This window comes from Lates calcarifer, unplaced genomic scaffold (assembly GCF_001640805.2).
Source record: "Lates calcarifer isolate ASB-BC8 unplaced genomic scaffold, TLL_Latcal_v3 _unitig_4816_quiver_743, whole genome shotgun sequence".
Taxonomy (NCBI): Eukaryota; Metazoa; Chordata; class Actinopteri; family Centropomidae; genus Lates; species Lates calcarifer.
In genome coordinates, this window is record NW_026117125.1 from 106,882 (window position 1) to 127,174 (window position 20,293).

A 20,293-nucleotide genomic window follows, 5' to 3' on the forward strand; every position below is an offset into this window, starting at 1 on the left:
TTCTGAGGGGTAAGTATGAAATGACATATGAAAACTTAAAGAAACTGGTGTGTTTGGTGACACCAGGCTGGTAGCTTTTATTTACTTTGTTGAATTACTTCATTGATTCATTACATTCATTTTTCCAGCACGCCTCTTTAGAAAACTCTGAAGTCATAAATGTATATGAAAGCAAATTTAGAGAGAAAAAAAACTGAAAAAAGATGCAACTCTTGGGCAAGAACAAACCAAACAGATCAGCTACACAACAAGCATCATTACACAAACTAAACACAGGCTAACAGATATAAACATAGTTCAGTCTCACTGAATATTTTAATCTTAACTTTAATATGTATCTCAAAAAATATTTAAACATGTTAATTGAAAAAGCTACAAATTACTGTAGCAGCCCACAGTATGGATGCATATCCTTGCACAACAATGTAACAGCTCCATCCATCAGTCAGGTGTTTTTGCTGTAAGTGACCTGGAACACACATAGAATTAGAGCTGTCATGATAACATTAATAGAAATATGAATAATAAACAAAAGTACACACAATTTAAAGTTTTTTGTAAAGACTTGTATCATCTTGAATCAACTACTACGTATTTGGTATCAATTATGATCCAGATAAACAGACTTAATATTTCAGTGCAACTGAACTTCTGGACTGAAGTCAAAATTACAGAAAAAACAACAAAGTAAATGTGAAGTACCTCTCTATGTCCTTTGTACAAGAGCATATGTTGCTTTGACTGAATCACATACATCTGCCTCTCTAGAAACTGAGACATAAAAGGAAAACATTAGCAATTACAAGCTAGCTGTTACAATTTTAGATGTATTTTATAAAATGTTTTGCAGATGACACACAACTTTAGATTTATGTTAAAGCAACACAGTGTAACTTTGCTGAGCAGCAGTGCCCTCTGTCATGAGTGGTAACTAATTCTGTCGGATCTATAGTTCAGCATCACTCTGAACTCTCGGGGTAAAATATCAGTAATATACCTCTCTCTTTCCTCTTTGTATTGACAACAGCATATGTTACATTGTTTGGGTCAGATACATTTTCCTCTTGACAACCTGAAAAAAAAAAAAAATCATCTCCATACATATTCTATACATACTGTATTAGATATATATCTTTCATACTCACAACTGCACAAAAAATAGAAATAATGTACCTCTTCTTCTTGTGTCGTTTGTGACATTAGCATATGTAGCCATGTGTGGATCAGCTACAGCTGCATGTTCATAGAAAGAGACAAGAATAACAGTAATAAACACTTAGTAGTGTCTAGTGGTGGTAGTTAAATAGTGTCTGTCAACTAGCTTACCTAAGTTCATTTTTTAATAATGATGGTAATATACCATGTAAAGGGTTTGTGTTCTTTGTGCTTATTTCATACTCACCTGGGTCTGAGCCTCCTCTTGGCATCTCAGAGGAAAAACATGCAACTGTACAACAAAAAGAAAAATAAAAGCATCAAGGAAACAGACGAAAAGAGATGGAAATGGATTTGAGTGATATTACTGAGGGAATTATTGTGGTTATGGCAAATAACCTAAGATTAAGGTGTGATTAGGATTTACGGTAAGGGAAAGATTGCGGTTACATTTTTTAAAAATATCAGCTGCTGGTTTTACAAGTTGCATACTGGGCTGGAATCATCGTGACAATTTAACATGTGGATTTGATGTTTCAATTTTATTTATGTCTTACTGGAACACAAATACCAAATGGGGGTTAATCTGTGAAAAAAGTCACACACAGTCAAATGTTTTGCACAATATGGCACTTTTCCAACACATATAATCTATATCTACATATACCACAGTGGCATTCTAAATGAAGTTTTTTGTACCTTTCCCTGTTAATTCTAGCTGTTTTACATTTATATCCATGTTTAAAATAAGTTTTAAGAGTTTTAAAATGTGGTTGCTGCTGCAGATTTATGGCAGTTGTGCTGTTTGTTAGTCAGTCTGTCTGCAGGATAATGGATGTTTTTTTCTTCTTCTTCTTTTTTAGGAGCCATTCTCTACAGAAGAAACCACAATTAAAAGCATAATTCATATTTCTTGAATGAGTACTTTTTTGTACCTCTTTGTTTGCGACAGTGAAGTAGTCCCATCACCAACAGCAGCACAGCCACACACAAAATGGTGAAGACAACTGATAACTGGATGGAGAGCTGATTTAAGCCAAGGTGGTTAGGAGGAGACTCTTGACTTGGGTGAGTCTGTCTCTCTTGAGGTGTGGAAGGTGTGGTATTTGCTGCTAACATCATTAGACAACGTCATATGACAATATTAAAGTCACTGACATAGAACACTTTTACTGAATATTGTTCCATCAGTCGAACTCATTTGTATTGAAAGTAATTAACATTGCAACCTCAAGGAGCCACTAGAAACCTGTAGTCTGTAATTATTATTACACTGTGTGTTTAACTCCATATATATGGATCTCATTGAAAAATTCAAATTAGCCTCATAAAAGTATGTCTTACCTGTGACAGCCAGCCAACTCTCTGGTGATTCTCCGTTAGATCCAGAGATGCTGCACTTATACAGCCCCTCATCAGACTTGGAAACACTGGGGATGGTAATCTGGCCTGTATATCCAGTCCCACTGATGAGGCCATTTTTATAGAAATCAGCCGGGAGGTCAGAGGAACTTCCCTTCCTTCTACAGCGCAGAGTAACAGCATCTCCCTCTGTCACAGGCAGAGCAGGACTCTCCAGGATCACACCATCACCTGAAAGACAACAACAACAAAAGATAAATAACATTTTATACATAATCCTGTTTTCACATATGACAGAAACTAGATCATCAGATCATCAGCAGCTGTTACAGAAAAAAGTAACAGCTGCTTTAAAAGGGAAGAAATTCAGACGTCATGAATAATCTTGAATGTACAATAAAGTTCCAGTCCTAATGACGCTGTGCCAAGACTCCACCACTTGCATTTTGTGATTTCTGAAGAACATTAAATTGCCTGAGTTGACAGTTGCTGAACGTACCAGTGACAGAGATGTTGACAGTGTTGCTTCTCTCTCCCTCTGCATTTTCACACCAGTACTCTCCACTGTGGGAGACAAAGGCAGCTGGAATATCCAACGATCCTGTAGACGACTCACACTCAGTAATATCTGAGGTAATCCTTCTCATCACTTTCCATTCTGCTGGGCTGTGGGTCCCTTCACATTTTAATGAGATGGGTTCATAGTCAAAGAACTGCTGACTGTTTGGTTCAATACGAAGAAAAACTCTGTCTGTGTCAGAGAGAGAAAGAAAGAGAAGTCAGAGATCTCTTCCTATATTCCCACTGGTAACTTGGTAACTCATCACTGTAGAAGTGTGTAGAAGTAAAGCTGTTAAACACACAGTCTCACATTTAAAGTGATTCATGAGTGAAGAAACGTGAACTCACCAGACTTCTGAGCCTGAGCAGTGAGCAGCAACAACACATTCACCACTGCAGAGACACAAGAGGACAGATGGTGATCACATACACATGTTCTTATATGAACAATCACTCTGAGCTGATGTTAGATTCAGACTCAGTACTCACTCAGTCTGAAGCAGAGAGCTGTGACCTCCATGTCGTCTTGCTGCTGACTGACTGAGCATCAGACTGAAGTGAATGTGATGTAGGTGGAGGTGTAGTACTTCCTCTTCCTGTGCAGAGCAGAGGCCACAGCAGTTCATAACAGTTTCACTGTATTTAAAGCTTCAGTTGTTCTGGGGGGTGGACATATTTTATTCAGTGACTCAAATGTCAGAGCCACTGTTTCTGAAGGGAAACTTTCCTTTTAAAAATCTGTTGTTTCCCAAAGTGCTAGACTGGCTCTTTAATATATGTTGCATTTGATTGACCTTGACAAAAAACACATTACATTACATTAACTAGCTGCTTAATTTGCATCTCCTCATCAAGGTTTTCCAGTTCCTTCTGGGATACCCCAAAGCCTCTCCAGGCCAGATGAGATATATAATGTCCCCAGAGTGTTCTGGACTAACCTGGGGCCTCCCACCAGTTCGACATGCCTAGAAAATCTGCAGGAGGTGTCCTGTTCATAACAGTTTCACTGTATTTAAAGCTTCAGTTGTTCTGGGGGGTGGACATATTTTATTCAGTGACTCAACTGTCAGAGCCACTGTTTCTGAAGGGAAACTAGGAAACCTGGATCTGAAAATGAAGTGAAGGCTAGATATTCATCTTTATATAATCTAATCATGTATTTGAATTACATGACCAAAAGTATATGGACACATAAACATTACTGCCACTTCTCTGATTTCAGGTTTTCCACCAGGAACCTGGCTGCAGGGATTCACTTCCATTCAGGAAAAAGACAGTGGTGTCCACATACTTTTGTCTCTCTCTCTTCCCTCATATATGGTCATATAAATGCAGTCCTGTTCTGCCCTCTGCTGAAACCAGCCACTTATTACACGTCTCTAACATTTCTTTCCTCTGCACTGCAAAGTTATGAGTTATACTGAGGTGTTTCATCAGAACAATCTCAGCTCTGTCTACACTGAGACTCTCTTTTATCCCAGAGCAGGAACTTTGGCCCAAATGCTGAAAAGCTGAAGTTCAGTTTTTGTGTATGAACTAGAGATAAAATAACCTCTTTGGTTCTCGATCCTTTTATAACACTACATGTTCTTTTAACATGTCAGAGTTTGGCCACAGAAAACGTTTCAGGTCTCACAGTTTGTAGCAACAAATAGCAGCACAGTATGAGAAACCTTTAGCTTTAATAAACTCAGACGCTCAGAGAAATATAGAGATGCTGTGGTCATCATGCAGCAGTGTACACAAACCATCAAAGTGGTTTAAGAAGGTGTGGACGTGATCTGACAGCATGTCAGGTACCTTTATTTGACTTCTCACACTCTGAACTTCTTTACAGTCAACATAATCACATCTTTATGCAGTTAAGGGGCTAACAAATGTATGGCATTAGAACTGTTCTGAAATAATAATTATACAATAATAAAAAAAGAATAAAAAAAAGAATAATAAAGCTGTTGTCATCTTTCCAGCAGAAAACTACCATCACCTCAGACTGGTCCTGGACTTAAATGCATCACAATCAGCAGAAAGAAAAGAAACTGTGGAGTTACTGACCTGAATACTCTACAGACCTCAACTGTGCCTTGATCATTTCACCATTAACATGACAAACAGGTAGAGGACGTACTTGGTTGATGCCCTGCGATGATCAGGAATGTTTTTTTTTTTTTTTTTATCATAAAGAAATAAAAAAATAACACTTTCACAGTTTTATACCCCTTTTTCACAGATTGTGATCCTCTTGGCTCATTTTCTATTAAAAACCTTTATAATGGTTTTGCTGTCTCTACAGAAGCTACTGATGGTCTGATCTACATTTTCCCATGTGGTTGCAAAAGCATACAAGCTCAAATTATCAGTAGCATCTGAAGCAGAAACACAGGCCTTTTGAAAATAGGTCAGGCATCTGTTCACCACCTCTGTGGTTTTTAATCTTTAACTTTAACTCTGAAGCAACAAGGGCAAAGGAAAAGAAAACAAATGGTGTAGATATATATATTACAAAGACAAAAAAAACAAAAAAAACAAAACATTTTCAGAGTTTCCTACAGTGAAGGAGTCCCACCAGCAGCAGAAGCAGAGCCACCATTAAAATGGTGAAAACAGTCCTCAGGATCAGGTAAACATGACAGGGCTGGTCTGAGGAGGTGGACAGAGTCTCTGAGGGTCGAGTCTCTGTGTGAGGAGCTGCAAAGACAAAAACACAGAGTCTGTGCTGTAACATCATGACACAAGCTTATAATATATGACTGTTATATGTCGTTTTTAAAACTGAGTAACAGGATGTGATCATGTCACTTTCTAAGAAATGATCAGGTTTAGGAAAAATGCATCTCTGTCCATCAATATAAAGTAAATAATGTTATCCATGATGAAAGGATTGCCGCTCAGAGGTGTGAATATGAATGTAAAAATGTCTCTATGTGTCAGTCCTGTGGCTGACAACCTGTCCCCACTGTACCTCAGCTCTGGCCCAGTACCACCTGAGACTGGCTCCAAATAAAAAAGAAACGGTGCTAGAGGAATTCAGATTTCAGTATATAACTGTATTTCAGTATCAAAGCCATGGAGACACACAGTACCTCGGCCATATGACTTGAAGGTCTCACTTTAATTCGGATTCTTCAGCGTGTCCAGGATCTAATACAGACTGCACAGAATGTTTTTGTTTCATAAAATGATCGTTATGTGGAAAAATACACTCGCCGGCCACTTCATTAGATAGACCTTGCTAGTACCAGGTTGGACCCCCTTTTCCCTTTTGCCTTCAGAACTTTCTTAATTCTTCATGGCATAGATTCAACAATTTCCTGTTCTCAGCTGACAGGAGTGGCACCCAGTGTGGTCTTCTGCTGCTGTAGTCCATCTGCTTCAAGGTTCAACGTGTTATGTGTTCTTCTACAGACCTTGGTTGTAATGAGTGGTTATCTGAGTAACAGTTTCCTTCCTATCAGCTTGAAGCAGTCTGGCCATTCTCCTCTGACCTCTGGCATCAACAAGACATTTTCATCCAGAGAACTGCTGCTCACTGGATATTTTCTCTTTTTGGACCATTCTCTGTGAACCCTAGAGATGGTTGCTTCTAAAATACTTAGACCAGCCCGTCTGGCACCAACAACCATGCCACTTTCAGAGTCACTTAAATCACCTTTCTTCCCCATTCTGATGCCCAGTTTGAACTTCAGGTTGTCTTGATCATGTCCACATGGCCAAATGCATTGAGTTGCTGCCAAGTGATTGACTGATTAGATATTTGTGTTAATAAACAGTTGAACCGGTGTACCTAATGAAGTGGCCACTGAGTGTATTTAGTGTTTGAATGACTGGAAAGGATTAAATATTTTTTCTTTTTTTCATAATAATACCAAAAGAAGAAATTCCTGCAGACCCCCTGCGGTTATACCAACTGATGTGTCAACACAGTGCTACTCGCCTCTTTTAGTTGGTGGTGGGGCCCTGGATGGTTCTTTCCGAAAGTTTGATAAAAGTAGAGAATATTATGGAGTAAGTTTTTGTCCTTTGGTTTGTTTGCCAGTCTGTCCAACACTTGGGTCTAGAATAACAGACGGTATCTTAGCAGCAAATGACCGTTATAACATTTGTTATAATAATTCATAGTCCTCATGGGGTTCTTCCTATTTGCTGGAGTTTTCTGTAAAAACTCTCTCTTTACTTTAACACTTTGGTCCTTCGCATATCAAAAAGTAATTAATTGCTCTATTTCCATGAAATGAATGTTGGACATTCATGCTTTCCATTAGAATAAACATGTATTTCTGCATAAAACTTAAACAGTGAGAGCAGCAGACCTGTCTGTACATGCATGTTCCTGTTGTTCTACTCTGTTTGTATTGTGGAGTGCAAGGAAAACTGCAAAATCCCAAGGAACCACTGGCAATTGGCTTGATTATTTTTACTAAATCTGTTAAGCTTTGTAGAAAGCATATTAAAATACAGTCCAACTTGAAGTTTTTCCCTCAGTGAAGAAACACTGGTTAATTCACTATGTAAATAATATATTAAAAGTCATATCTCACCTCTGACAGCCAGCCAGCTCTGTGGTGATTCTCCAGCTCCAGAGATCCTACATTTGTAAAACCCTTCATCAGCAGTGGAAATATTGGAAATGGCCATGATGCCTGTATATTCTGTCTTAATGAGGCTGCCATCTTTATAAAAATCAGCTGGGAGTTTGTAGGAAGCTCCCTTTTTTCTACAGCGTAGAGTCACAGAGTGTCCCTTCTTCACAGGAACAGCAGGACTCTCCAGGATCACAGAACCAGCTGAAACAAGAAAAATTATCTGAACAAAGTTTCAACACAATTATGCAAATACTCACATCTGATAGAGAACGGGCATCAGTAATGCAGTAGTAGCAGAACCACTGGGCATATGTATAATATGTGAACATATATTAAAATTGTAATCTTATTTGGACTGGACCGTAAGGTGTGTCAAACCAACGAAAATGGAGATGTCTGTCAAAAGATTTTTAACTGAAATGCAATTTTCTTGATTTTGCATTCAGCATCATTTTGCGATTTCTGAAGAACATTAAATTGCCTGAGTTGACAGTTGCTGAACGTACCAGTGACAGAGATGTTGACAGTGTTGCTTCTCTCTCCCTCTGCATTTTCACACCAGTACTCTCCACTGTGGGAGACAAAGGCAGCTGGAATGTTCAACGATCCTGTAGACGACTCACACTCAGTAATATCTGAGGTAATCCTTCTCATCACTTTCCATTCTGCTGGGCTGTGGATCCCTTCACATTTTAATGAGATGGAGTCATATTCAAAGAACTGCAACTTATTTGGTTCAATACGAAGAAAAACTCTGTCTGTGTCAGAGAGAGAAAGAAAGAAAAGTCAGAGATCTCTTCCTATATTCCCACTGGTAACTTGGTAACTCATCACTGTAGAAGTGTGTAGAAGTAAAGCTGTTAAACACACAGTCTCACATTTAAAGTGATTCATTAGTGAAGAAACGTGAACTCACCAGACTTCTGAGCCTGAGCAGTGAGCAGCAACAACACATTCACCACTGCAGAGACACAAGAGGACAGATGGTGATCACATACACATGTTCTTATATGAACAATCACTCTGAGCTGATGTTAGATTCAGACTCAGTACTCACTCAGTCTGAAGCAGAGAGCTGTGACCTCCATGTCGTCTTGCTGCTGACTGACTGAGCATCAGACTGAAGTAAATGTGATGTAGGTGGAGGTGTAGTACTTCCTCTTCCTGTGCAGAGCAGAGGCCACAGCAGTTCATAACAGTTTCACTGTATTTAAAGCTTCAGTTGTTCTGGGGGGTGGACATATTTTATTCAGTGACTCAACTGTCAGAGCCACTGTTTCTGAAGGGAAACTTTCCTTTTAAAAATCTGTCTATTCTAAGTTTCCCAAAGTGCTAGACTGGCTCTTTAATATATGTTGCATTTGATTGACCTTGACAAAAAACACATTACATTACATTAACTAGCTGCTTAATTTGCATCTCCTCATCAAGGTTTTCCAGTTCCTTCTGGGATACCCCAAAGCCTCTCCAGGCCAGATGAGATATATAATGTCCCCAGAGTGTTCTGGACTAACCTGGGGCCTCCCACCAGTTCGACATGCCTAGAAAATCTGCAGGAGGTGTCCTGATACAGATGACTGAACCAACATTAATTAATAACAGTGTGCAGTCCACACATGCATCAAAGTCTGCTTTAAAATTTTATTATAGGCTACATTAACACACATCATTACCCCTGTACAATAAAAACAGTCATCCAGGCTGCAGGAAATAGACAAACACGGAAAAGGACTTTGACCAGACTGCTGACTTTCCCCTGAGGTGAACTGACACGTTGATGCATCTGCAAAGGTATGTGAGCAAGTTAAAAAGTTTCTTATTTTGGTGTTAGTTTTTCAAATATCTGTACAGTGACACTTATCTGTTGGTGGAGATCAGTAAAAATGTATCTTTAATGTATTGATCTGTTGGTCCAGAACACAGCAGCACAACAGTAGCTACACTTCTATGAATGTAAAATGGAAGAAAACACACACACAGATTAAAATGACGATTACATGTTAACACATCGCTAATAATAACTCAGTGATCCAGTAAATGAACAACAAAAATACCAGTTACATTCCATTAATCATTAGAGTACATTACTGTTTATACTTGAAATAGATTTCGTTGATAATGCTGAATCTACTTGTCAGTAAAATCAATGTTACTTTTGCATTTAAGAAGCGTTTTCTTCACTCAAACAGTTAATTCTGTTTTCAGATCTCCAGGATGAGGATCAGACAGACTTATTTCTTGTGGCTTGTTTTCCTGTGTTTACTGTTCATAATCCTGTGTGCAGGTAACATTCAAACACATCAGCACTCTAAAGTTCAGTGATTCTTTCAGAGCCAGGCCAGAATAAATCACCAATGTTAGGTTTTTATCTAAAATGTTTTGTTGTGAATGTGTCTGCTGCTTTTCTCCCTCAGGAACAAGAAGCATAAATTTGAGTATTAATACAGAGCAGGAACATGAGACACAGAGCACATATCCACAGAATGGTACGTACTCTGCTTTATCTTAATCCTTCACTTTGATATACTGATACTATAATGTTAACTATATCTATTAACTTTTTGTACAGTCTGCTAGTGCTAAAGACCTGTAAAAGTTAGTAAGTCAGTTAGTAAGTTAATGTGTTGATTTATGAAACACTGCTTTGTGTTTTAGATTTCTAACGATTGTACTGGTTGGATTTATTTTAATTAAAAAGAAGACATGTTTTGGACTGAAATGAACTGAGAGATGAATATTGTTCTGTGTCCAGGTCAGTCTCAGGTGGTTGGACCATCTGAACCAATAGTAGCTTTAGTTGGTGATGATGTCATTTTGCCATGCCACCTGGAGCCTGCAGTTGATGTTGTTTCTGGGAGTGTGTAGTGGGGAAGACCTGACCTGGAGCCCAGATTTGTCCACGTGTGGCATCTAGGTCAAGACCTTCTGGTGAACCAGAACCCGTCTTACCAGGGACGGACGTCAGTATCTGCCGAGAACCTGAAGCACGGAGACCTGTCTCTGAGACTGTCTGCAGTCAAACACTCTGATAATGGGAAATACAGATGCTACTTTGCCTCACAGGCCAAAGAAACTACTGTTGAGCTCGTTGTTGGTGAGTGAACATGGGTTTTTGAACATGATGTTTTATACAAATGAGGTTTAATGTCTTGGTTAAATCCCCCATAATTACCACTAGTGGCAAAATCAGAAATTGTTGCTGGTTTGATCAATGATCATCAACCAACACCCTGCAAATGGACATTTCTGCTACAGAGACAGATGATATTAAAAGAAAAGCTGTACCTGTAAACTGGTGGCAAACATTGACTTCCTGCAGGAAAACAGGAAGCAAACAGCAGTTACATTTGGTTAAAGTGCCACCGTCTGTACTCAGCCAAAGGTTGTTTGTTGAAGAAAGAGTTATGTAAGTTTAACAGGTTTTGTGTTTAATTACTTTCTCTTCTCTTCTCCATCATCAGGTTCTGTCTCTGCACCTGTCATATCAGGGATTAACCTAAACAGCAGCACAGTGGTGTTAGAGTGTGAGTCTAAAGGCTGGTATCCAGAGCCTGAGGTGTTGTGGCTGGACGGTGAGGGAAACCTCCTCTCTGCTGGACCTACAGAGACAGTCAGAGGTCCTGATGACCTCTATACTGTCAGCAGCAGAGTGACTGTGGAGAAGAGACACAGCAACAGCTTCACCTGTAGAGTCCGACAGAACAACATCAACCAGACCACAGAGACAGAGATTCAGATTTCAGGTGATTTTTTTTCTTTTTCTCTTCATTTTTTAGATTTCAAATCAGCAGACATGTTGTTTTATATAACTCTCATCTGTTGTATGTTGTGATATTAAAAGAAAAAAACACTATACTAAAGTTAACTGCTGGTGGTTCAGTGGGTTAATGGAGTTAACATTAAAACATTATTTTGAACATGTTTCCACTAACATGCTTTCAGAGCCAGGCCAGAATAAATCACCAATGTACATGAGACAGGAACATGAGACACAGAGCACATATCTACAGAATGGTACATACTCTGCTTTATCTTAATCCTTCACTTTGATGTACTGATACTATAATGTTAACTATATCTATTAACTTTTTGTACAGTCTGCTAGTGTTACAGATCTGTAAAATCAGTTAGTAAGTTAATGTGTTGATTTATGAAACACTGCTTTGTGTTTTAGATTTCTAACGAGTGTACTGGTTGGATTTGTTTTAATTAAAAAGAAGACATGTTTTTGGACATTAGAAATTAACTGTGAGATGAACATTGTTCTGTGTGTGTTCCAGCTTCTGACTGTTCCACATCCTATTGCTTATACTCTTTGATTGTCAACGTGGTCACTGCCTTCTGTCTCGCATGTTTGGGATGTGTTGTTTTTTTCTGGAGAAAATCAGTAATCTGTAAGTGAAAAAATATTTTTTTAATGCCAGCAAAATATGGTTGTTATAGTGAAGAATTTATTTACCAGAATGTAAATAATCCATATAATAAAAACAATAAAAATAGTGTGTATTAATTTGGATTTTTATGCTGAATGTTATGTAATTTCAGAAGAGAGGCTCATCAGTTTAAATCATTGTTGTTGATTGTTGATTTGATATTATTTAAATGTATAATGTTTCTTCTATTATGACCTTTGACCTGTGTTTCCCTCAGCACAACAGAAACAATCTGAGAAAATGGAAGAGGAGCAGGATGCATGGATGACGGTTATTGCTCCAATGGTAGAACTGACAAGAGGTCTGAGGAACCAGAGACAGGAACTGAGACTGCAGCTGGAGGAGGTAGAGAGAGACATGAAGGAGAACAGGAAGAAGGTTCAGTCAGTGGAAAAGAAAGTAGCAGAGAGTGAGACAGACAGTAGAGAAGGATACATAGAGGAAAAGAAAAGCCTGTTAAATGTTCAGAGGAAACTGGAGAAGAGGAAGGAGAAACTGGAGAAGCTGGACCTGAACGTGGAGAAACAGATACAAACAGCTGAGGGTATCATGGCAACAATGACAGAAAAAGTTCAGAAAGTTCAGAACAGCATGGAGGTAATTAACATGCAGCTGGAGGACGTAGAGAGTCAAAGGGATACAGTTCATCTCCACAAAGAGTAGTCAGGAACAAATCAGATTTACATGACAGTTTATTAGTAACACGTGACCCTCGTGGCCATGATCTGCTTAGAGAGTAAAAAGAATTTAGAGCTGTAAGAATAATCTCACTGGCCACTTGTTTTTTTATGATGGGATATTAAAGTTGATCACAGGTGCTGAGCTGTTGGACATTTGATTGATTTCAGACACGAGAAGCAAAAATTAAAGTTAAATCAAGTCCTTTAACAATGAATATTTAACATTTACAAAGGAAGATTTGGATTAAATTGTCTTTGTTTGATAATGTAATGTAATATTGTGTTGCTGAGAGTTGTCTTGTTGTCTTGAATACAGAATTTACATTGACTCCCTTTGTATGTGTGTGTGAGACTTCAACGAATGCACTCCGAATAAACTCCAAATACAAATGAAACTGAAGCTTTTCTTGTGTAAACGATATGAGAACAAACAGCTTATATAAAATGACAGTGCTACAGTCGATCACATGTGAAACTGCAGTGGATAGTTTCTATTCATTAAACTTGAGATATCATATGTAAGGACTTTATGATAAGAACAGAGTCTGATCTAGTTATTCATTATCTCAGTTATGGTGGTTGTTTTATTCCACCTGTGCAGGACGTGTGGTCAGTCAGAGGAACAACTGTTAAGAAGCTCATACAATATAAAATCTTCTGATTATTATTATAGCCTTAAAACAAACAGACATGTCCATATGTAGTATACAGTAACACTGTGAATGATTATTCTAATGCTGTGTAGAGGCGAGACAGTGTTTGGACAAAGGGAGCACACATTATAAACCAGGTCAAAGTCCAGTTGTTTTGTGTTTTTTTTAATGAAGGACTTTGTCCACAGCTTCACAGCATCAGGCTGAACTGACTGAGATTAAACAGGTACGTACCTTTGTTCAGTAAATATATTTTATTTCAGTTTTAATGGAGCTTTCATTTGAAATAGTGTATCATTGAATATTCTTGAGCCAAAACAAGCTGGTTATTTACCCTGTTTATAAATTGTTTAGAAATGTAGGTTGTGTACGTGCAGCAGTGAGTTTCTCACTTTATGTTTATTTATTCATGTATTTATAGTATGTAAGTTTTTGGTCTACTTTATTTATGGCTGCAAAACATTTTACTCTCAAAGACACAATCTGAATGTGGCTCATGAAGTTTCGCTGCGTCAGTAGCAAGTGAAACTAATTCTCTCACAAACATACAGTAACAAGGGCATAGCACTGAACTAACAGCAAACACCCACTGAGTATCTTTATCTATTTACAGTTATTAATATATATATTATATATGCAGTATTATAGTTCATTAAGTTTTAATCAGGCTTTTTTGAGGCAGAGGGAGTTTGGACTCTTTCTACTCTAATGTCACTTTTCCATGTGATAAGGTCCTGCTCACTACTAAAGTAGCAAACTCACAAAGGTTGAAAATAACTTGTGGACAATTAAAATGGTCAGACATATCCAGGATTTGGCCGCCATTTTGCCCCGCAGAAATCTGATTGATTCATTGGACGCAGGCAAAATGCCGTCTGTAAACTTTTATGGGTTTTTAGTTTTTATGATTTGGGCAATGCCTTGTTGTTCCACTTAAGGAAAATCTACAACAAGCAATGATAGTTCTGACTTGGTTCTCTGTGTGTGATGGGATTCTGAACACAGAAAAAGATATCATCTTTCTGCTTCACTGGCTCTTCCTAGGAATTTTATCTCCAATTCTCTAATCTGACATCCACATCTGAGGACATTTAATGTAACTACACTGAACAGTACCTATCAGCATGAATCACAGGGAGTGATGACTTCTTTTTATTGTTTTTTAATTATTTATCATGTTTCCTTTTTTGATTTCTCCTCAGAGCTTCAGGATGATTTCCCTGAGTGATGGACTCTCTTTTAAATCTCGGCTCAGTTCTCTCAGAGCTTCAGTTTTTCACCACACAGTGATTCTCCTTCTGCTGGCAGAGGCATGTGGAGGTAACGTACACACTAACCTCAGCTTAGGATGTTAAAGGGTGGCATAGAAATAACACATCACTTAATGACCATCAACTAATATTCACTAATACACAAGTTCTTTGTGAACGCAGGACCTAAAATGAGTTCTTTGTCTCTCCAGGTCAGTCTCAGGTGGTTGGACCATCTGAACCAATAGTAGCTTTAGTTGGTGATGATGTCATTTTGCCATGCCACCTGGAGCCTGCAGTTGATGTTGTTTCTGGGAGTGTGGAGTGGGGAAGACCTGACCTGGAGCCCAGATTTGTCCACGTGTGGCATCTAGGTCAAGACCTTCTGGTGAACCAGAACCCGTCTTACCAGGGACGGACGTCAGTATCTGCCGAGAACCTGAAGCACGGAGACCTGTCTCTGAGACTGTCTGCAGTCAAACACTCTGATAATGGGAAATACAGATGCTACTTTGCCTCACAGGCCAAAGAAACTACTGTTGAGCTCGTTGTTGGTGAGTGAACATGGGTTTTTGAACATGATGTTTTATACAAATGAGGTTTAATGTCTTGGTTAAATCCCCCATAATTACCACTAGTGGCAAAATCAGAAATTGTTGCTGGTTTGATCAATGATCATCAACCAACACCCTGCAAATGGACATTTCTGCTACAGAGACAGATGATATTAAAAGAAAAGCTGTACCTGTAAACTGGTGGCAAACATTGACTTCCTGCAGGAAAACAGGAAGCAAACAGCAGTTACATTTGGTTAAAGTGCCACCGTCTGTACTCAGCCAAAGGTTGTTTGTTGAAGAAAGAGTTATGTAAGTTTAACAGGTTTTGTGTTTAATTACTTTCTCTTCTCTTCTCCATCATCAGGTTCTGTCTCTGCACCTGTCATATCAGGGATTAACCTAAACAGCAGCACAGTGGTGTTAGAGTGTGAGTCTAAAGGCTGGTATCCAGAGCCTGAGGTGTTGTGGCTGGACGGTGAGGGAAACCTCCTCTCTGCTGGACCTACAGAGACAGTCAGAGGTCCTGATGACCTCTATACTGTCAGCAGCAGAGTGACTGTGGAGAAGAGACACAGCAACAGCTTCACCTGTAGAGTCCGACAGAACAACATCAACCAGACCACAGAGACAGAGATTCAGATTTCAGGTGCTTTTTGTTTTCTTTTTCTCTTCATTTTTTAAAATTCAAATCAGCAGACATGTTGTTTTATATAACTATCATCTGTTGTGTGTTTTATCATTCCAGCTGAATGCTTCCCGGCTACATCTGTTTCTACTGTTCGTTTCACCATGGTCTTGGTTGTTATCCTCATCTTTACTTGTGTAGCAGCCTTTGTTGTGTGGAAATGGACACAAAACCAAATGAAAGGTACTGGTCCAGTTCTTTGTGATGCTCACAACTGAACACAAGATGTCACTACATCTGTGTGTATGTCGACTGACGTCACTGTAAGCCACTGATTACTGGCAATATTTCAAAGCAACCACGTCAGACAACATACCAATACACCACCACTGCATATCTTTGCACCGTCTACTGCATTATTGCTGCTGAATGCTTTTGCAACCTCGTTAGTTGTATTTTTTTTCTATTGTTAATTCTATTTTACACTTTATATTTTTCTTATATTGCTTAGACTCTGTTTTTTGAGCCAGAAGGGATGAATAGAAGTTTATAGTGCAAACTACATTTATTCAAATCTAATAGGTTTGAATAAACTCCTGTTACAAACAGCTTATATCTGAGGTTGTAATGAAACACATTTTAACCTCTTATTTTAATGTTTTCAAGTACTTTACTTTTCTCTTGTGTCATTCACTTTCACACCTCTAAACAAACAAGTCTAAAGTTGATTCTCTGTTTTTATCTTCACCCAGATGCAGAGATGAATCAGGAGGAGAGAGAGAGAGAGAAACTTCTGGCAAGGAGCGAGAAAAAGGCAAAACTTGACCAAGAGCTACAGAGGAGAGAGGAGGAGGAGAGAGACTTGGACCAGATGACTAAAACAGTGACAGAACAGAAGGAGGAACTGCAAAAACTTATCGATGAACTCAAACGTCAGAAGGATGAAATGCAGAGAGGGATGGATGACATTGAGAAGAGGGCTCAGTCAGTGGAGAAGGAAACAGAAAGTGACAGAGCAAAGGGATTCTTGCGACTGAAAGAAATCATATTAGATGCCAAGAGACAGCTGCAGGAGAGAAAACAAGCACAGGAACAATTGTTAATGTGTTCACAGACATTAATGTGTAAAACAGATGTTGTGTTTAAAAAGATGACACAGAGGAAGAAGGGAGTAGAGGAACTGAAAGAGAAAATCATCGACCAACTGGAGGAGACAGAGAAACACAGAAATGAGATTCAGAGGAAACTGAGGTCAAAGGAGAAATATGAAACCTGAGCCACAGAAGTTTTTTTCCTGACGCTGATAAAGATTTATTCATATCAGTAATCAGACAAGTGAACAGCTGTTTCACAGCATTTTCCTACATTGTTTTATGAATTGTCATCAGAGGAGTGCAAAATAGATGCACAAGTACTAACATTACTTCCTACAAACTCTTACAAAGTAATGGAAATAGTGATATTTGCCGAGACTATGAGACATTCACCTTCAGAAACACCTGTATCTGCTGCCACATGACTGGTTGACTGGACAATTGCATGAACAAGCAGCTGTTAACATCAGCTGGGATAGACTCCAGCCCCCTGCTGCCCTTATGAATAAGCAGTATAGATAATGGATGGATGGATGTGAAGGCATTTGTTTTATGAATATTTTTGTCTGGGTTCATATTCTTTACACTTTACCTTCGTAGCCATTTCCTACTGTAAATGCATTTTAATATTTTGTCTTTTTTTCTTTGGTATGATTATCTGATAATAATAACATGAGTTCTGTTCTTTATTTTATGTGTTTGGTTTAACAAAGATTCCTGATCAATGTCCAGAAACAGACTTAAATAAACTAACAAATCAATGCTGAAAGTCTTTCACTGTTTCTTTATTCAGAAGTAGTGAAAACATCACAGAGCAGATTATTCATCTTCCATCTGTTCACATTGACTGTGTATTTTCAGCAGCACTTCATGCTTGATCTGTCACATGATGCATTCTGATATTAATATCCTGACACACTGGGGCTTAGATGTACAGATTATTTAAAGAATCAAAGATTCAGCAGGTGTTTAGATCTAAACCAAAGTACGTGACCTCAGCTCTCAGTGACTCACCCACAGCTTGTTTTCACAGAGACACTGTGGTCACTGCTCAGGCTTCATCACGGTTTAACACTCAGGTTAAAATAAAGATAGAAACATGGTATTAGAAACATGGTATTAGAAACACGGTGTGGTTTAAAGACAGCAGAAATATCTGGACCTGCATTCACCCTGAGAAACTTCATCTGATGAAACTCAGTGGTCACAGCACTGACACATTTACTTATAGGTATCTGTCATATTTGAATATAATGAATAAGTTTAAGAAGTTAAATCAGACAAATAAGAAACAGTTCTATTTCCATAGACTCGGGTTCTATGTGGCATGGTTTTACTCAGGTTTGGTCAGGTGTTTTCACTGCGTCGATGGTATTTTTTATTTTATTTACCTCTGTCTTTCCCACTGTCACGTTTTCTCAACACCAGCAGGAGCAGAGCCGCCCATAACATGGTGCCAACAATCCTCACGAAGAGGTAGAGGAGAACAGGAAGCTGATCGGAACAAATGGCGATCGTCTCCTTCTGAAATACTGGAATGACAACGCCAGAGTTAAATATACCTCATTACTTAAACATTAGTAAGAAACGTTGCTGACCTCTCACCTCTGACAGTCAGTCTGCTCTGAGGTGATTCTCCAGATCCAGAGATGTTACACCTGTACAGTCCTTCATCAGACCTGGAGACACTGGGGATGATCATGTTGTCAGCTGAGCTGTTCTTGATGAGGAAGCCATTTTTATAGAAGGACGCTGAGATGGTGGAGGAAGCTGTCTTGTTCCTGCAGCGTAGAGTCACAGCATCTCCCTCCTTCACAGGATGGACCGGACTCTCCAGGATCACAGACCCAGCTGGAAAACATACAGAATCGTTCATATTGCGAATAACATGACTATAATAGATTTATGGCCAAATACAGATAAAAACTGGTGATCACCAGGAAGAACACCCTGATGCTTTCCCATGGGAGCTTCTTCATTGGTCTAAAGGAGGGAACTACTGGATGTTCTTCCTTTTATGTGAGTAGCTTCAGTAAATAGAAATGTCCACAGCTGGGGTAAACTTACCAGTAACAGTGATGTTGACAGTGTCGCTTTTCTTTCCGTCTCCAGTCTCACACCAGTACTCTCCACTGTCGTCTATATAAACTGTTTCAATGGTACAGAGGGATCCTTTCTGAATGTTCCTGTTAGTGCTGCACGTGTTTGCATTCTGGCTCTTCTTCATCACTCTCAGGCCAAGTTCCCCATCAAACCCCTCACAGTCAAAAGAAACAGACTTGTATTCAAAGTGCTGAAGTCTGGCTGGAGTGACTCGAAGAAAAGCTGCATCTGACGACAACCGGAGAGACGGAGCTGAGATGAATAAAGTGAAAGATGGAAAACACACTAAAGAGTAATGAATTAATACTGTAAATATGAATTTACCAGCTTTCAAAGCACAATAATTGTCCTGGACTTGCAGCAGCAACCACATGTTTATCACTGTAAAGAGACAAAAGAGGAGAGTTGAACATATGACGTGTATATAAATACATATCTGCTGGCTAAAAAAAAACACAAAAAGACATTATAGATTATATCATTATATATTATTGTTTTATCTTGTTGACATAACAGTGATGGTACAAAGTGTAACTTGGCCCTGGCTACTGTAAATGCAGTAAAGAATATAATACTGAATACTAGTACAAGTATATAATATGACACAGTGCTACAAAACTCTACATGAGTACAATGTACATTTTTACTCAACATGTTTGGTCAGAAATTCGTTATCAGATTTTTTCCGGCCTAAAATCTTGTAAATGTATATCTAACAGGTTTGTTGGACACTGACATGTTGTTACTCTCAGTTAATTACATGTTAATCCTGTCCTGACCACCTCAGCACCACAACATGAGACCTGCAGAGTCAGTACTCACTCAGTCTGAGAGCTGTGACCTCCATGACGTCTTGCTGCTGACTGACTGAGCGAAAGACTGAAACACAGCTACAGTTTGATGTTGGTGAGAAAGTCCACTTCCTGTGTGGCTTCATTCTGCAGTATAGAGGCGTCAGCACTGAGAACAACACAGTTACAATACATCTCTCAAAGTCAGGGTGGGTTATTCTATGTGTGTAATACCTTCAGATATCATTTAATATGTTTAATATGTATGGAGACATCATCTTCATTCAGTTCAGGGGGATGTGACAATGTAAACTCACTTACTCTTAATACCTGTCTTATACAAACATCTGTCCCTCTATTGGTCATGGTGTGAAGAGCAGCAATGAGCATGTGCTATGAGATAAAGGTTAAAAAAGTTTAATTCTGAGTCAAAAATGACAACAATA

The 20,293-nt window shown here is 38.8% G+C and overlaps 3 protein-coding genes across 8 annotated transcripts; 1 reads left to right on the forward strand and 2 right to left on the reverse strand.

The window, feature by feature from the left end:
• Positions 1 to 75: 75 nt before the first annotated feature.
• Positions 76 to 8,828, reverse strand: LOC108902355 (low affinity immunoglobulin gamma Fc region receptor III-A). Of its 5 annotated transcripts, none has more exons than XM_051068534.1 (10): positions 8,719 to 8,828; positions 3,427 to 3,471; positions 3,017 to 3,268; positions 2,500 to 2,748; positions 2,091 to 2,267; positions 1,403 to 1,447; positions 1,174 to 1,233; positions 998 to 1,072; positions 703 to 771; positions 76 to 469 (listed from the first exon to the last, which is right to left on the reverse strand). In XM_051068534.1, exons 1-9 carry the CDS (start codon positions 8,747 to 8,749, stop codon positions 707 to 709), a joined length of 999 nt encoding a protein of 332 aa, XP_050924491.1. In that variant the 5' UTR covers positions 8,750 to 8,828; the 3' UTR covers positions 76 to 469; positions 703 to 706. The 5 variants fall into 5 exon arrangements, with proteins under 5 accessions (XP_050924491.1, XP_050924490.1, XP_050924492.1 ...); XM_051068533.1 differs by lacking the exon at positions 3,427 to 3,471 and adding an exon at positions 8,578 to 8,622; XM_051068535.1 differs by lacking the exons at positions 3,017 to 3,268; positions 3,427 to 3,471 and adding exons at positions 8,168 to 8,419; positions 8,578 to 8,622 and having other exon boundaries at positions 2,091 to 2,264.
• Positions 8,829 to 9,393: 565 nt separating this feature from the next.
• Positions 9,394 to 17,722, forward strand: LOC108902357 (butyrophilin subfamily 3 member A2). 2 transcript variants are annotated; one of them, XM_051068518.1, is made up of 7 exons: positions 9,394 to 9,452; positions 9,867 to 9,945; positions 10,076 to 10,147; positions 14,890 to 15,231; positions 15,599 to 15,880; positions 15,980 to 16,102; positions 16,612 to 17,722. In XM_051068518.1, the coding sequence occupies exons 2-7, from the start codon at positions 9,876 to 9,878 to the stop codon at positions 17,133 to 17,135; spliced, it is 1,413 nt and encodes a 470-aa protein (XP_050924475.1). In that variant the 5' UTR covers positions 9,394 to 9,452; positions 9,867 to 9,875; the 3' UTR covers positions 17,136 to 17,722. The 2 variants fall into 2 exon arrangements, with proteins under 2 accessions (XP_050924475.1, XP_050924476.1); XM_051068519.1 differs by lacking the exons at positions 9,394 to 9,452; positions 9,867 to 9,945; positions 10,076 to 10,147 and adding exons at positions 13,512 to 13,653; positions 14,630 to 14,747.
• A 41-nt stretch (positions 17,723 to 17,763) lies between these two features.
• LOC108902366 (low affinity immunoglobulin gamma Fc region receptor II-a) lies at positions 17,764 to 19,992 on the reverse strand. Its single transcript, XM_051068538.1, has 5 exons — positions 19,879 to 19,992; positions 19,381 to 19,437; positions 19,021 to 19,284; positions 18,559 to 18,804; positions 17,764 to 18,485 (listed from the first exon to the last, which is right to left on the reverse strand). The coding sequence occupies exons 1-5, from the start codon at positions 19,901 to 19,903 to the stop codon at positions 18,337 to 18,339; spliced, it is 741 nt and encodes a 246-aa protein (XP_050924495.1). The 5' UTR covers positions 19,904 to 19,992; the 3' UTR covers positions 17,764 to 18,336.
• Positions 19,993 to 20,293: the final 301 nt, after the last annotated feature.